General features: G+C 40.9%; 1 protein-coding gene across 1 annotated transcript in view; it reads right to left on the reverse strand.

Moving 5' to 3' along the window:
- The window catches only part of SPEF2 (sperm flagellar 2), a gene marked incomplete at both ends in the record, with an annotated part of 174,432 nt that overhangs the window by 9,464 nt on the left and 146,867 nt on the right, over positions 1-18,101 (reverse strand). Inside the window, 4 exons of the mRNA XM_080803297.1 lie at positions 3,390-3,569; positions 10,226-10,318; positions 16,671-16,853; positions 17,561-17,667. Coding sequence (XP_080659423.1) covers positions 3,390-3,569; positions 10,226-10,318; positions 16,671-16,853; positions 17,561-17,667 — 563 coding nt within the window. The remainder of the gene's footprint in view (positions 1-3,389; positions 3,570-10,225; positions 10,319-16,670; positions 16,854-17,560; positions 17,668-18,101) is intronic.

Here is an 18,101-nt window from a genome sequence, read left to right on the forward strand (position 1 = left end):
GAGATTTGATTTAATGTCTTGGGAGTGAATGTGGATCCGTTGGAGGTGTTATTTCTGAGCAGGCTCAATCTGGCTTCCTGGGAAGAGGTTGCCCAGGAAACTAGAACACAGCTGGAAAGGGCACAGTAACAGAGTAGCATAATTGGAGGTTGGATAGTAAGAACAAGGGGTGAGCAAGAATGAGGGAGGTGGGTGGATTCTGTATTTCAAAAGCTCAAGCTCCCACAGTTTACCCTTAGCCAGGAACAGGCCTCTGTGTGTGTTGTGTCACAGGTGTGCTCTTTGTCCCCTGCCTCTCAGGCCGGTTCTATCTGTGTGGTGCAGTGGTTATGGAGCAGTTCCTGTGCAGTGTCCCTGGGCTTCAGAAGAGCTCTGGAGAACAGCTCTCCAGAGACTTGCTTTCCAGGTAGGGCACTAGCTTCTGTGAATGAGCGGTTTAGGGACAGAGGAGAGGCAGAGGCTTCCTGTGCTAGCTGGCCTGGCTGCCACTCACTCAGGCAGCTGTCTGTTGCTATAGCAACAATTCTAGCACATGCTTCTTTTTTCCTGGACTTTCCAGCTCATTGCAGCCTCCTTGATCCTACTATTGCCTCTGCTGGGAATGTCTGCTTTCTGCCTCTCTATCTTGCAAACAGGATTCCGTTCCTCTCCTCTCTCTCTTCCTCCCTTCTGTTCCGCCATGTTTACAAACATTGATCGAACACTTGCTATGTAGCAGCTAACATGTTGTCCCCAAATCAAGGTAGAAATAACTTAGCAGTAGGAGTCAACAGACAGACAAACTGCTGCCTGAATTACTAGCTCTTCTTATTTCGTTCCTTTGCCCCCCTCCAGTCTGCTCTCAGCACTGCAGCCAGAGAGACCTCCATACATCCTAAGTCAGACGGCCATGTTCCAATAACTTCTCATCTCGTCTCTTGGGGGAGTCAAAGTCAAGTCCCTACAGTGGCCTCACAGCCCTCTCCCCCTCACTTTTGTTCTTACTACTCTCCTCTAGCTCACTCCTCTCCAATTACAATGGCTGGTCTTTGGAATTAGGGCTTGGTATCCACTGCTGTCTTTACTTAGAATTGCAATTACCTTGCAGCTCTTCACAGCATTGCAACCCACCCCAACTTCTGTATTTTCCCCTAAATTCTTTCTTTTCCTGTAGCACTTATTTCCATATGATGTATTCTATATGTTACTTATTTTATCCCCAGGTCAAGTGTGGTTTCTAGTACACAGAAAATCTCGATAAATATTTGTTGAATAAACACATGCATGCACACAGTGGGACTCAGCCTTGTCAAGGAGGATCTGAATATAAGGGGGCCCATTTGAGAGTGTTCAGTGTTGCTCTTGAGTTGAAAAAGACCTTGGATACCGGGAAGGCCTTGGACCCTTCAGGATGAGATGAAGGGTATTCCAGGGGAAGCAATAGCAAAAACAAAAATAAGGAGGTGGGAAAGAAGGCATAAACACTGCTTTTGACAGTAAGACCATGTTAATCTGTTATTTATACTGTGTTCCTTCCATGTTTGGGGCATTGTTCTCCCATTCTTTTCTGCACAGATGGGGGCAATTAGACAAAGTCCCTTCAGGGGAGCAAATATGGCTTCTTCTGTGTCCTTTGCGGATCACAGGGCTATGCAGAGGGCATGATTTACAAACCCAATTATTAATTAACTGACTCACTCAATGAAATTTTTGCTGGGTTAGTACCAGTAATTCAGGTTCAGAGTTGTGGCAGGTTCAGAACAAGACAGATGGCTCCTCCCTGCCCCCAGGATGCCTAAAGTCTAGAAAAGAAGCTGACCTGAAGAAATAGTTACTGTGAAGAGACCATGAAAGAAATACAGAATGTTCTGGAAATATATGGCAATGGGTGTCTGACATCTTCTGAGGTCAGGGAAGTTCTCTTGGAGGACAGACGTTTGACCGAAACCTCCTGGAAGGCCATGATCCATGTCCTAGTTAGCTCAGGGAGGCCCAAGCTATAAGGGGAGATAGGAATATCCCTGGGGAAGTACCAAATGCAGTCACAAAAAAGGCAGTTCAAATCTAACTCTTATTTATTTGGGAAAACTGCCTTCCACTGTCTAAGAAGACAGTATTCTTGAGTGAAACAAACACTCTTGCTCTACTTTCTGTCACTGTGTAAGTGTTGAAATAGCATCTATAGCACATCAGGTCAAAAAGGCCTGAGTGGGGGGCGCCTGGGTGGCTCAGTGGGTTAAGCCTCTGCCTTTGGCTCAGGTCACGATCTCAGGGTCCTGGGATCGAGCCCCGCATCGGGCTCTCCGTTCAGCAGGGAGCCTGCTTCCCCCTCTCTTTCTGCCTGCCTCTCTGCCTACTTGTGATCTCTCTCTCTGTAAAATAAATAAAATCTTTAAAAACAAACAAACAAAAAAACAAAAAAGGCCTGAGTGGTCAGCTTACTGGGCACCTGTCTGGCCTCACTCTGGCCCTAATGGGAGGGAAAGCTATCTCTCATCTGTTTGTTCAGGGCCAAGACTCAGGGTTACATCTAATTGTGTCTGTTTCCCCGTATATGTGAAAGCTGTCACAGAAACTTCCCGCACTTTTTTTTTTCTTTTTTTAAGTGAACCCAGCATACTCTGTTTTCACAAACTGTATGAAAGTCAAACAAGTGTGGCTAGGATATCTGCAGTTTTGGACTGGGCAGTGCCTCTCTCTCCTCTGTGTCCGTAAAAGAAGGACGGACACAAAGTGTTCCATTATGAGCACCACAGCTCTGTCCCCCAAAAGGTCAGGGGAATAATAAAATTCATGCAAATTGGCACCTAATAAGTACATTAGGTCCCCCTGTTCTGAGGCTATTTCATCCCAAAAAAGCTAGGGAATGCCAGTCCTTTAGAAATCTCAAAATGGAGTATGACATTTTATTAGCTATTAAGCTGCTTCATCCTTGGCTGCAGGAGATACAAGGTACCTATGGATTTCAGGTGGCTGAGTTTTGGCCTGAAACACTATAAAGTGTCACATATATGTGGGATGTCTGAGATGTCTACTTGTTTCATGTAGAATTTCCACATAGGATGACAGATAGATTGGATTGATACCCACTTCTTTTTCATTTATAAGGATCAGCACTTCATGTAAAATAAAGGCTGTCTTTTATGGAACAAACTTGGATTCCACCAAGAAACTGAGCAAATTTTGATTTTACTACAAAGGTTTTTCTTTTTTTTTTTGGATAGTGGGTCTCTAGTTCTTAATCCAATTGAGTAAAGCTTTATTGAAGACCTACTATGTGTAAAGTGTTGTGTTAGGTACCCAGAAAAATACAGAGATGAAACAAACATAGTCTCTGTTGTTAGAAGTTTAGGATCTCCTGGCAATCCCCTCCAGACTCCAATGCTAGTCCATTTCTGGAACACAATTACCTTTTTCACAATAATAGGAGGAGTTTTGATTGGTTGGAAGACATGAGTCCCAATGGCCACACTGAGGGCCCTGTAGACCCCTTCCACAGCATCTGGATGACAAGCAAAATAAAGCAGCATCTGTGTGTAGTCAAGTTGAGGTGGATCCTTCTCATGGTCAGCAAATAGCCTAAAGAAAAACTGTCACACAAAAAGAATTTCAATCAAAGATTCAAAGGCTTAAAATGGGTAAACAATAGATGGACAGGCAATGAAGGATCCTTTCAGGAGCTTTAGAATAAGGCAACTTTCTGAGGATTGAATCAGTAAACATAATATGTAATGAATGGTATTAAATGAAGAGTATGCTAAGTTAAAATACAGAAGAGTCAGGCTCAAAATTCTAATGTTAAAGAAAATTGTATGCTAATCAATGGTATCAACATATTTAGAAAAGAATATGCTAATAAAGGTGGTGGGGACTACATCTTATAGTTTTTTTTTAATTTTTAATTTTTTAAATTTCTTTTCAGTGTACCAGAATTCGTTGTTTATGCACCACACCCAGTGCTCCATGCAAAATGTGCCCTCCATAATACCCACCACCAGGCTCACCCAACTTCCCACCCCCCTGCCCCTTCAAAACCCTCAGATTGTTTTTCAGAGTCCATAGTCTCTCATGGTTCATCTCCCCTTCCAATTTCCCTCAACTCCCTTCTCCTTTCCATCTCCCCATGTCCTCCGTGTTATTGCTTATGCTCCACAAGTAAGTGAAACCATATGATAATTGACTCTCTCTGCTTGACTTATTTCACTCAGCATAATCTCTTCCAGTCCCATCCATGTTGATACAAAAGTTGGGTATTCATCCTTTCTGATGGAGGCATAATACTCCATAGTATATATGGACCACATCTTCCTTATCCATTCGTCCTTTGAAGGGCATCTTGGTTCTTTCCACAGTTTGGCGACTGTGGCCATTGCTGCTATGAACATTGGGGTACAGATGGCCCTTCTTTTCACTACATCTGTATCTTTGGGGTAAATACCCAGTAGTGCAATTGCAGGGTCATAGGGAAGCTCTATTTTTAATTTCTTAAGGAATCTCCACACTGTTTTCCAAAGTGGGACTACCTTTTAAGCAGGAAAAGGGAGCCACAGAACAAGGATGTATCTGTCTATCCTTTCACCACTCTGACAAATTGGGCTCTGACTCTTAAATACAACGCTTCTAGTAGATCTCCCTGTGGTGAGTGGAGTCTAGCCATTAAAATCTTTCAACTTGCCAACACTTCTCTGAACTCCATACTTAATTTCTTAACAGTTATGTGACTTTTTCCATCTTGGATTCATACTGGAGGAGAGAGTGTGCTAATCACTGAATATCCTTTTTTGTTGTTGTTGTTAATCTCTCCAACACTAGAAGATTGAGCTGAAGTCAGCTCTATATGCAGTGTCCTGTGTATCTGGCAGTAAGAGAAGTTAGTGTGTGGGAATTCGATATCCCTAGGGGCCCGACAAAGCAGCTCAAACCCTGGAACTCACAGGTCACACTTAAGCATCTAACCAGCCCCATGGCCCTGCTTGAAGAGGAGACTGGCTTCCTTCATGAGTACTTCTCAAACATGTACATTTAATGACCTGGAGAATCTTTTTTTAAACTTAGATTTTGATTAAGTAGATGGTTCTGGAATGGTGTAAGGCTCTGTACATACAGCAAGTTCTTAGATGATTCTAATGCTGCTGGTCCTGGCCTCTACTTTGAGAAGGAAGTGTTCAAATGCCTATATCCATAGATACCAAGCTATTCTCTATTACTCATGATCCTTACAACTATGAATAAATTTAATTACATAGTTAGGAGAATAAGTTTCTGATACTTGACAAATACAATAAAATTTAAATAAAAATCACTTTGATAAGAAACTGCATGGAATCTGTTATGCTACAAAGCAAGAAAGAGTCTTAGGGGTTGATGGAATCTGCAAATTCATTCATTCAGTCACTTTTATCAAAGTTAGTGGAGTTATAAGTCTGTTGTAAGCCAGGCACAGAGCTGTATTGAGATGGTTAAAAACACTCTTCAACAGTAGGGCATCCTTTGATTTTTCTCATGATCCAGCTGGTGGGTTCCTTCAGAATTTTGTGTTCTTCATCCCCTCTTGCTTCTCATTACTTCAGAGATTGCCAGCAGGAGTAGGAGTAGAAGGGAGACTGACAGGGAGACTGACAGATAATCACCACAGGGTCCCTGAGGGCCTATCTTCCATTTCTTTCACAGGTGTTGTTGAACTTCATTATGATTTCCACTGAATTGCTCTTATAAGTGCTATGCAGGGGATTACATCATTATTTCCCTTAAAAAATCAGCTAAATATTCTCTCTCAAAAAAAGATGTGCAAAAATGAAATAAGCTGATATTTGCACTCTTTCTGTAATTATACAGGCTTGATTTTAAGTCAATGGATAGAACATTCATAAAACATAAGGCTTACTGTGTTTCTAAGATCATTTACAATATTGTAGTATTCAAAGTTTCCCACCCCCTGACATGTATATCTTGTATAATCTCCTCTCCTTATGTGTGGGTAGGGCTTGTGACTGTGATGGGAAAGTCATTCTCATGAGTAGGTCATCTTACATAGTGAAGGTAAAGAGATTTTGCTGATGTAATTAAGGTCCCTTATCAGTTGATTTTGAGTTAATCACAACAAAGCCTACCATTGGGCCTGACCTAATCAGGTAAACCATCTAAAAAGGACCCAGGCCTTAAGGGAGAGAGTTAAAGCCAGAGAGATGTTTTCCTTCTAGACATAAAGAATCAAAATGTCCAGTTGTGGAGAGGGCCACGTGGTAGGGAACAACAGACAGCCTATCACGGCTGAAGGTCTCAACCCTTGTAACTGCATGGATCTGAATCCTGCCAATAACTCATCTTGGAAGCCAGACTTGAAATCAATCTTGGGATTGGCCTCAGATGAGATTGCAATTTCAACTGATGTCTTGATTTCAGCCTTGTGAGACCCCAAGCAGAGGACCCATCTAAGCCATGTCTGGACTTCTGATTCACAGAAACTGTGAGCTAATGAATAGGTATTGGCAAGTACTTATTGAACACCTATGATGTATTAGGCATGGACTATTCTAGGTACTGAAAATGCATTCACTAAGAAAGAGATAAAGATGTATTCTCTTGAAAAGCTTACTTTCTAGAAGGGAAGACAGACAATAAAGAATACATAAAATAAGTTAGGTAAATAAAGCAGGATTATGGAAACACACACAGAAAGTAGGTCATGAAAGGAGGAATTGGGAGTGAAGATTGAGGAGGGAGGGAGATTTCACAGTTGAGAAGGTAAAAATTGAACAAAGGTTGGAGGGTGTTACCAAAGAGTACCTTCGGGTAAGAGGATTACAGGCAGAAGGAATTGCTGAGGTCAATGTCCTAAGGTGGGGTGCACCTCACACAGTTGCTCTGTAAGGCTGAAGCAGACGGGCCAGGGAAGAATACCAGGAGATGAGGGGAGAGAGGAACAAGGGTCAAGACCAGGTTGGTTACTTAAGGATTTGGGCTTTTCCTTTAAGTAACATGCAGAGTTATGGGAGGGTTTGAGTAGAGGCTGTTATGATCCACCTGTAATCTAAACCAAGACAAGGGAGGAACAAGGAGACCCATCATGAAGCAGTTGCAGGCATCCAGGTGAGGTTGACTGTGGCTTATTCCAGTGGTGGCCATGGGGCTTAGAAGAATTGGTCTGATCCTCAGTATATTTTGAAGATAGAACTACCATATTTTCCTGAGGGATCAGATGTGGGGTTTGAAAGGGAAGATTTGGGGGTGAGTTGTAGGACTTTGGCAACTAGAAGGTCAGAGTTGTCACTGACTGAGAGGGAGGGGGCTTTGGGTGAAGATGGGAATGCTGGGGTGGCAGGGCTGGGAGTTCAGGTATCCAGCTTTGGACATGGAGAGTTTGAAATATCTATTAGAATATTCGTGGAGATATCAAATGGGCAGTTGTTTATGAGGTTTGCAAGGGAGGTTTAAGATGGAAATAGTCATTTGGGATCTGTTAATAAACAGCTAGTATTTCAAAGTTGGCCTCAACAAATATTACCAGCCCAAAGTAATAGAAGGATTCCACAAGAACAGAAGCTGTGGAGAGATTAAGACAACACCTGTGAATTTGAATATGGCAAAAATTAAATTGCTTTTTCTCAGGAAATCTCTGAGGATTTTAAAATACTGGAATAGTTGTTCTTGGCATTGAGTGTATGGGAAGCTGGAAAGCCAGGACATGACCTGTGACTTGTTAGTCATCATGAAGTATGCTGTCAATGTCAGGGGACAACACTGTGATTACAAGAGACACGGGTTCCTTTCTTGGATGCAACGGGGCCTTCCATCCAGTGTCTGGGACTCTGGGGTCATTCAAGCCTGTGGAGTGCTAATGGTATGTCTTCAGGGGTCCCTGCCAGTGTGGCTCAGAGGTGGGCCCTGGGTCACAGAGAGCACAAGTGACATAATTGGGGAATTGGGTGGGACCTGATACTGTAGTTCAAACACTCTTCTTAAGAAGGTACAAAGTCCCTTGGAGTGAAGGGACCTTCTCAGTCTCCTACAGTGAGTCATGACAGAACTGGGGACAGAGCCCAGGGCTCCTGACCCTCAGAATTCCCTCTGCATAGGACATTGCTCACCCTCCCACCCTCCCCTGCCAATTTGGTCTTTCCTACTCTAATTACAGCCAAAGGGGTAAACTTGTTTTGTTGTTTTTTTCTTTTTTTCACACCTTTCTTTAGCATGTTAACCATTAACCATTCTTCAACCAACTATAGTTAGCATGGCTAGCTTCTGTTTAGCTAACACTTACATAGGGCTTATTACATACCAGTCACTCACTTGACACAACAACCTTGCCAGAGAGGGATTGACGGAGAGGTTAGGTAACTTCCTCAAGACCTTGAAGCTTGAAAGCATTGGAATCTGTGTTTTGAATCCTAGTTTAAGAGCACTGAGACTTATGTAATTCTGAGCATCCAGTCTCTGAGGCAGTGAGGAGTCGAAAACACTACTCCTTTCTGTCCTCCAGAGGCGCACACATACACACACCAGCCATTCTTTGTCCCACTTCTTTCTCAGGCTTCATGTTCCTGCCTCTGCTGCCAACTTTCGTTCTGTTCCTTCAAGTCATTTTCCAGCAGTCTGGGCACCAGTAGGAGGGAGCCACTCCCTTCCTTGGCACCAATGGTCCTTTCCTAGCAGTCGTCAGGGCACCGTCTCAGGGCACCGTCTGGCTGCTGATATTAGCTGCTGGGTGAACAGCCAAAGGGCTCTGCCCTTGATTGACATTGCTAAAACTTCTGGCAGAAAAGGAAAGTGCTTTGAGTTGACATATTCAGACTGCCGGTTTATTCACAGAAGAATCTGTTTATTGCTGGCAGATTTGTTTACAAAGTCATACAGAGAATGGCCTTCCAAAGACTTTACGGGGTTGGTCTAGGACCTCCAGTTTCACATTGAAAGCTTCCACCATGACTGAGACAAAAAATTGTCCCCACGCCTGCCAGTCTCAGGTCTTAGACTCTGGTGACTCCTTGACCCCTTTTTCTTACCTGCTCTCCTGTTATCATGGGATAGGTGCTCTGATACTATTCACCCAATTGAAGGGAACTGCTCACTTTTAGGGTATAACTGGGGTCTTGTTCAATTTTATACTGCACTTTTAAACTAAAGGCTGGCTGAATTTGGACCATCGACATACCTAGTTTGCTGAGCTGTCTAAATCCACCATGCAATGTCTCTCATATCCTGCTGAATTTGGTTGAGTTACATATATTTTTATATTTTAAACATTTACACTGAAGCCAGAGTACTTTACCTTAGTCCTGCTTTCTATTGTGGACTTAGGGATAGAGGCTAATAAATAATATTGGCAATAATAATATTGATAATAGTAATCTGATGGGTCATGGGCAATGCTTATGCAACCCTTGGTATGTTGTTCAAGTTAATCAAAATCAAAGAGAAATGGACAAAAACATACACAGTAGTCCCCATTAACTGTGGTTTTACTTTCTGTGGTTGCAGTTACCCACGGTCCACTGTGGTCCACCTCAGTCCGGAAACAGACGATCCTCATTCTGATAAATCATCAGAGGGTCAACTAGTAGCCTAACAGTACATCACAATGCCTATGTCATTCACCTCACTTCATCTCCTCACAGGCATTTGATCACCTCACGTCATCACAAGAAGAGGGTGAGTATGGCACAATAAGAAATTTTGAGAGAGAAAGACCATAGTCACATAACTTTCATTACAGAATAATGTTACAGTTGTTTTATTTTATTGTTAGCTATAACTGCTAATCTCTTACTGTGCCTAATTTGTAAGTTTGACTTATAAAAACAGTATATATAAGGTTTGGTATTACCCACAATTTCAGGCATACATTTGGGGTCTTGGGATGTACCCCAAGGGGGGATTACTATATTGGTAAAATGACAGTTCTTATCCTAAGCTTTTAGAATTGGAAGGACCTTCAGAGACAAATGTGTCAAGCAACAGCTTACTTTGACAGATGAGGAAAGTGAGACCCAAGGGGTTATGGAAATGTTCAAGATCACACAGGGAGCTAAACAATGGAACTCTGTCTAAGATTTTGATCCCTGTCTCCTACCCCCAGAACTTTCCTGTGAGGCAACTTAATGAATATTAAAATCTATATTCTGGGGATACAGCAAAGGAACAGGGGTTGGAGGAATGGAATCCAAAACAAATTATATAAGTGGAAGAAAAAGACAAAGAAATTACCAGTGTTGTAATAGTAAATCTTTTTAAGGATCTCAATAACTACCTCTATAAGATGTTCTTGCCTGTTGAATGGCAGGGGTTCAAGAGGATTTTCTGGAATTTTTGTATCTTCATCTCTTGTAAACCACAGACCAGCCTATACAAAAAATAAAAACAAAAATTATTAAAGTATCATTCCTTTAAAAGCCACAGGGATTGAACCCATTTTGTTCAACTGTCTAGAGCAGTGGTCTCCAAAATAGGGTTCAAAGACCATGTGGATGCAGGAGAAAATCCTAGAACTTCCATTTACACATATTTGATATCATTTTATATAATTTTTATTCTTAAAAATTTGATAATATAAAAAATGTATTAGTGCAGTAGTACACATGTATAATTTATAAATGAAAATTCACATATTGGGGATGCTAGTTATATTTTAGCTGTCAGAACATGTGATGAAGTTTGGAAGTCACTGTCCTAGATTTTGCATACATGACAACATTCTGGAGGTGTCTTCACTCATACCACTAGCTCGCATTCCACATGTCCTCTCCATGTGGCTATCTATTCTCAGAGCCCAGTGAGATGCTGGAGCACATTGTTGGAAGAATCTTTGTTGAGTGAGTGAGTGACTGACTCAGAGTTCAATGGCCTACTTTTTAATGACATCCCTTTTTCTCAGCCCATATGTGATACCAATTACTGAATCTTCTGATTCCTATTTGGCAATATTACTCCCTTCTCTTCCTTTCTTTCATCTCTACTCCTGCCACCTTGGGGTAGAGGCTCTTTCTTCTGCCACAGACCATCCCAGTAAGTTATGGGTCATTTTTGTTTCCAGTCTCCTCCTTATTTATTTAAGCCTGTACCATGAAACTGCATCAATTTCCTCAAAACTTTGTTATATTCTCTGCCTGGAACCATTTCTTACTCTTGTTCTTCTGTTCACATCATCCCTCCTATCAGATGCGACTTCCTGTACACTCATGTAAACCTGGACATCTCTCTAGGCTTTGTTCTGATCACAACTCCTTAGAGATGCCCTCCTTGATCTTGCTTCTGAACTCCAATTTAACTTGTTTATACCACACAATGGACATTTAGTCCATTTCTTTAGATGTTGCCATTCATGTCAGCTGTTGAATATCAGGTATAAATGCCTTGGGTTTAAAGAATATGTCATTCCAACCTTAATTTTTGTATGTGGTAAGTACTTCATATACATACGCATTTTGTTTCCAGGTCTAGATCTCTTACCGTCTTCCAGAGTGACAACCTACTTTCATGACTGTCTATTGTCAAAAGCCACTAGCTTGCCTAACCTGACTGTGGCCTATGCTCTATGCTTTCTTTCCTTCCAAGGATCACCGGTACTTTGAGAGAATGCTGGAATGGCTTTGAGTAACTTGTAAGGGGATGAAGCTCCCAAAGGTGAGAACTGGGGTTTCTTTTTCTTTGGGATAAAGGAGATGCTAGCCATGTAGAACCCTATGAAAGAGAAGACTCAGAAGAAGCCAAAGGTCCAGAATGGTGTCAGGCTTTGATTGTGCTTTTGCATTCACCAGGAGGAGACCCTTGCCTAACAGCTAATCTGCAGAGGGTAAGTACCACTTATGGGAGAATAGAGAGATGAGGAACATAAGTAAGGGATATGATGGAGCACCAAAGTTCAGGATTACTCTCCTGCCTTAAACAACAAGAAAAATAAACAACATATCTGCAAGTTGATTTTACAGACATTAGATGATAGGCAACACAGGATAATTCTTGAACTAAGGGAAGCAACCAAGGAATCCTACTAATGTTTCAGGCTGGAGGGAGTTCCCAGACTTCAGTGCCAGGAAAGGCATCCAAATAGAGACTGGTTGTCTTTCTGTGGCCAAAATCTGTTGTTAAGACATGCCAAGCTGGCTAGAATTTTCAGGGCAGAATATTAGAGATGTTTTGAGTGGGAGAGCAAGTTCTAGGGATTCACAGAGGGATCTCCATAAATCTTGACTTGCTAATCTGTGGATGTGTGTCTGTGGAAGGTACCAGAAGCTGGAGAAAGAACCACAGGAGAGGATTAAGCTGAAAAATTCCTGAGCCTCACATGGGGCTGAGAGAAAGATTCCACATTACCACCAAGCAGAGTGGAAGGATCTTCTCAAACACAGGCACTGGAGAGAGCCCTCAGAGATAATTGCTTTAGCATTGGGACCAGATTAGCCCTCACCTAAAGGCCACTCTGGACCCGCCCTTATAAATCTTATTGTAACCTCAAAAGGATAGAAGTCATTCCAAGCAACACCACTACAGGCCCAACAATGTTTAAAGGTATATAAAATTGGGCACCCAACAATATAAGATTCACAATATCTGGCGTCCAATATAAAGTTACTAGGCATACAAAAAAAAAAGCCATAACATATGACCCATAGTTAGAAGAAACACCAATCAATACACCAAACTTAAAAATTACGAAGATGATAGAATGAACAGAGAAGGATGTTCCTTCAGCTATTCTAAGTATACTTCATTTATTCAAGGAGATAGAGGAAAAACACATGCTCATAATGAAGAGAGAAATGAAATATATAAAAAAGAATCAACTTGAACTGTTAGAGACAAAAAATTTAATATCTGAAATGAAAACACTTCATGGTATTAATAACAGATTCAGCTCTGCAGAGGAAATGATTAGTGAACTTGAAGACATAGGAATAGAGATGAATGCAAAGTAAAGCACAGAAAAAAGACGGGAAAAAAAAATGAACCAAGCCTCAGTGACCCATGGGACAATAACCACGTGACTGGATTTTGAGATGGCGTAGGTGAGCAGAAAAAATAGGGAAAAAAAAATCCTGAAAATTTTCCAATCTGACAAGAACTACAAAACCCATGGAGGTTCGAGAGCTCAGTGAACCAAGCAAAAGAAACATGAAGAAAACCACATCAAGGAACACAATAATCAAATTGCTGAAAACAAAGGGGGAAATAATAAAAGAAGCTAGAAGGGAAAAAAGAAATAGAGATTGGAGCCCAATTCCTCCTTCCATTTTTCAACTAACTCTCAATTCCATGTTTAATTGTTTCAATACACAGGAAATTTCCCTGATTCTTAAAACCAAGGATTCATTCATTTTAGTTTACTAAAAACATAAGATATTGCATAAATGAGAACATTGTGTATTTTTCACAAAAGAAGGCCACATTAGAAAGGAAAAAAATAAACTGACTTGGAAACAAGCTATGATTTTTAAAAAGTCATCTGTGAAAATTTTAGCAATGTGAAATGTTACATATAAACCTAGATAGTAGGGTTTAAGTTGATAAAAGTTCTGTCGGCCATATCATGCCTCACTGGATTATTAGGCAATTTCTCCTTAAAAGATGGAAATGTCCCTCATGCTTTCTTGCTAAAACTTGGCCTGACATAGGAAAGATGTTAGGGTTTGAGGCTGAAGGCCAAGAAAGAATTCTTGAAACATCTTTAATGCAAAAAGGTAGTTTTATTAAAGCACGGAGACAGGACCCCAGGGCAGAAAGAGCTATACTGGGGTCATGAGAAGTGTCCCATCATATACTTTCAAGTTGGGAGAGGGTTAGGGATAGTGTAAGCCTCCCATATATTTTGGAAACAAGGTTTTCAGGATCCTGTGAGGGCTAGCTATTGTTAGGAAAATCATTTATTACTGTTTAGTAAAAACTCAGTCATGAGACCCTTTAGATGTATATGAGTGGGTTATATACTTGGGGGGATGATTGCCAACATGTATCTCGGGAGAAGAGATAAAGGAAGTTTCCAAAGGAATTTTTATACATTAAAGTAGACTTACAGGGTCCTGTGGGTTGGGCTAATGTTGCCTTTTGCCTTCAGCAAAGTGTCAACATTGAGACAGTTGAGTCCCTAGAGGAATGTCACTCTGCCTGTTTCAAGGACTTGTCAATGGGCTGCAGGTAGTAAGGAAATTTAATAATTTTTCTTCTGCCTTTGTTTCCCACATCATGGCTAAAGTTTTTTTTGTTGTTGTTTTGTTTTCTTTTGTTTTGCTTTACTTTTCTTTAAAGAATGAGTGCTGTGTTGTTTGGATCCCAGAACATCTGACTCATTAAGCCTGTAATCACATGCATTCTTACCGACAGAAGGTGAGCTGAGAGTTCACTATCACAGAATTCTATATGGAGTGGCTCAGTCTCCTCACACCAGGGAGGCAAGCGTGTGACAGCTGCAGGGGGGCTGAGGGTCAAGGGTAAACAGGTTTTATGTTCTCACAGCTCAACCCAGGTTCATAGTCCAACTGAATTCACCAGCTATGTCATTCCATTTTAGAAGCTGGGGAAATCAGCACACTCTTAAGTGGCTGTTGTCGTGAACTTGCAATTAGTCAAAAGAAAAGAAAAAGACAAACAAAATAAAAAGCAGTGTAGAGAGCTCTCCTCTCCCAGAGAACTCCATTTCAGCAATAGGTGTTATGCTATCTTACTGTTCTAATGTAGCATTTTTACAAATCTCATAAAATTTTGCTCTAAAAGTGGTTTTGACTTTTGCCATATAACTTTTGTTTTGTTTTGGTTTGGTTTTGGTTTTGGGATGTGTGTGTGTGTGTGTGTGTGTGTGAGAGAGAGTTGACAAGTATTGGAAATCTCTGAAAGTCATGTGGGATGACCAAGTGGGCTTTTCCAAATGGCCTTCCTATCTTGGGGCTCCTGTGGACTGGGAACTGGGTGGGTGGGAGAGAGTGCTGAGCTGGGAAATCGACTGCTCCCCAAACACAGGAGGTGTTCAAATAAGTACTTCTTCCTTTTAAATGTAGCAGCCAACTTCTCTGAGAAATTTATACTTTGGGTAAAGGAGCTTTCTGGTTTTGGCTCAGCATTTTGGTAAAAATTGCCAACATCCTTTGTTCATCTCATGTTTGTACAAAAGGATGTTTAAATTGATATCCTGTGGTAATTGGCACATACTGTAGTGAAGGTTGGTGATTTCGCAAGTGCTCACTTATTAAAATCTTAAGGCAATGATGAAAACAGAGTAAATTTGCTCTGCTGTTTTTATTTTCAGACAAAATCATTTTCATAAGTTTTAAGTTGAGGTCAGTGATAGTAGTATTTATAAATTCCTCTACTTGGGAAACAAATATATCAAAGCCCAATCAGCCAAGCACCTATCTTGACCAGTCTTGGAGGAACCTCCTCATATGCAAGTATTAATTCCTTTGGCTCAACAGCACAAGCATAGGAACATCGGGGCTGTCTATAGGTATGCCATCCATTAATTAAGGACAAAAAGAGAAGCCAGGAGAAAGAGAAGCAGGAAGGCATGTGCTCTTTCAATTTTGATGTATACACATGATACAGGCACCTAAAGAGTATTGCCCTATTTCAAAATTAAAATCTTTTTTGTAAAAATATTTTATTTATTTATTTGACAGAGAGAGATCACAAGTAGGCAGAGGCAGGCAGAGAGAGAGGGGGAAGCAGGCTCCCTGCCGAGCAGAGAGCCCGACTCGGGGCTCGATTCCAGGACCCTGAGATCATGACCCGAGCTGAAGGCAGAGGCCTAACCCACTGAGCCACACAGGCGCCCTCAAAATTAAAATCTTATAATCACTTCCATCTTTTGCATCTATCAGCCATGTGAAATGATGAGCAATAAAATGATTTCAATTAGTAGAGACAAAATAAGTAATTCAGTCCCTCTTAGTTATGGGGTTTCATTCTCTTTCCTTGCTCAAACTTCTAAAAAATGAATTGACTTTTATCTTCACTTCCTAGAGACCTATTCATTTAATCAATCTCCTGCAATCTGGATTCTATACTCTACCAAAATGGTTCTGGAAAAGATCACCTGTTATATAGCCTACCTGCCAAGGCCAATGGCCAGGTATCATGTTACTAAGTTATTCATGACTTTCTACACTTTCTTTGGGTATCTTGTCCATTCTTATATTTAATCACTACCTACATGATAGTGGCTTGCAGTCTGTTCTGCATCTGCTGTATCAGATTAGATGCTTCTGTCTGCATTTCTCACAGACATTTCAAACTCAACTTGTTAAAAACTCTCTCATCATTCACCATGCTCATGACCAAATGGGAAAAAAAAAGCCCTTCCCCTTTCCCTATGTTCATTTCCCTGGGTAGTACTGTTGTTACTACTCTCAGAGCATTAGGTATTGGGCATTCAATGTATTAAAGCTCTGCAGGTGATTCTAATTTATAGCCAAGGTTAAGAACCGCTGTATAGGAGTTAGGAGAAGAACAATGAAGTTTATGTGACTTCTTTCAGAGCTTAGTTCTCCTAGCAGCTTTGACTTTTTCCAGACCATCTCCCTGGGGATAGAAGCTAAACTTCCACCTGGGACTTGGGCAGTGTCTGCACTGCCTCTGAGTTCCCAGAGAGGGACAGCCAAGAAGCAGAACATTGGCCCAAACCTGGCAATGTGACATCAGTGAGTAATATATCTTTTAGGTCAAAAAGTACTCCAGTAGTAGTAGTACCACCAGGCCCTGGCAGCAACCTGCATATACTGCTCGAAAGTGATGGTGCCCAACTGCTCTTCATCTACTGCTTTGAACCTCTGCAGGGTCTCGAGGAGCTCTTCTTCCATGGGGATGATCCAAGGCATTGAGATTACTAGTAGGAATTTCCTCCAGTCCACAAACTCTGAGTTTACTATTAATGAAGATGTTAACTCCTGCAACTAGAAGAAAACAGGAAATGCCATTGGAATGTTTGTATGACTCTACTGTGAAACTCTCTCAGTTCCTATTTCTTCGTGAGACATTTAGAGGAAGGAAGGAGGAGTTTATATTGGTGAAGAGAGTCAGTTCTCAGGCTTGTTCCCTCAGGTTCTACCAACCAATCCACACTAGACAGAACTTAGACACTCTTCACTTTTTGCTTCCTTGGCATTTGAGTTTTTTGCTTACTGTTTTACACAACAAATTTACACATGTGACTCCATGACTCTAACTTTTCCAACAGAGGGAGGATGAAGATTCTAGAAGGGGCTGTGCAATGGCTCTACAACCTGTAGAGAAATACTACAACCATTTTGTTTTCTGGTACATTCTTAAAGACCAGATTATGTTGAAAAGCAAGAACCACCAGAATCATCTACTGTTACTAGTCAGGATCACTCTCTCTAGAAGTAAGAGATACAAACTCACAGGCTGAGCCTCCCCGGCTCTATAATGTTTCATGGACTGTCAGTGTCATCATGCATTCTTTCAATGTTGAACACATGCATGGCATATCTTATATTCAAGCTCATTTGTTCTTCATTCAGGTTTTATTGATTGCCCCCTGAATGTCAGACACTGCAAGTACTAATGATTTAAAACTATTGACTTAATCAAATCAGAAGAATTCTCAGAGTCTTGACACCCAAACAAAATGGAAGCTTACTTCAGGTTGAGTGAGGTGCATCCAACTACTAGGTAAGTTGTTTGTTCCAAGGTTCAGGGTTACCAGATCCAGCAGGATGTCAGTAAATGCTTTCTGTCCTATTATGCCTAGAGTATAATGAAAAATATTTTTCCAATTATGTTATGTGACAGGGATTTTGTTTCTTTTGCTAAAACAGAACAAAAATAGATATTTGTATAATCTCTTTATTCATATTATTTAAAACTGTAACCTTTAAAGAACAGAAGACATTTGAAAACATAAGAATAATAATCAGTTTCCTGAGGCACTCTCATTATTGTGTCTCAGCGAAGTCAAAATGTCTTTTTTGGCTGAGTAATAAATCATTTCAGACTGGGAAAAATACTGAGAACTTACACTTTAATTTGGAATCTTCCTTTGACTTTTTGCTCAGAGTAGAATTAGTAGAATTAAAGAAAAAAAAACTGTAATTTTTCCTATTTGCAGTAGAGCACAATAGTAAAATATTTTGGTGAGTATGGGATACAGGTGTTTCAAATGCATACAAATCACCGCTGTA

Source organism: Martes martes, assembly GCF_963455335.1.
Source record: "Martes martes genome assembly, chromosome: 5".
NCBI classification, from domain to species: Eukaryota; Metazoa; Chordata; class Mammalia; order Carnivora; family Mustelidae; genus Martes; species Martes martes.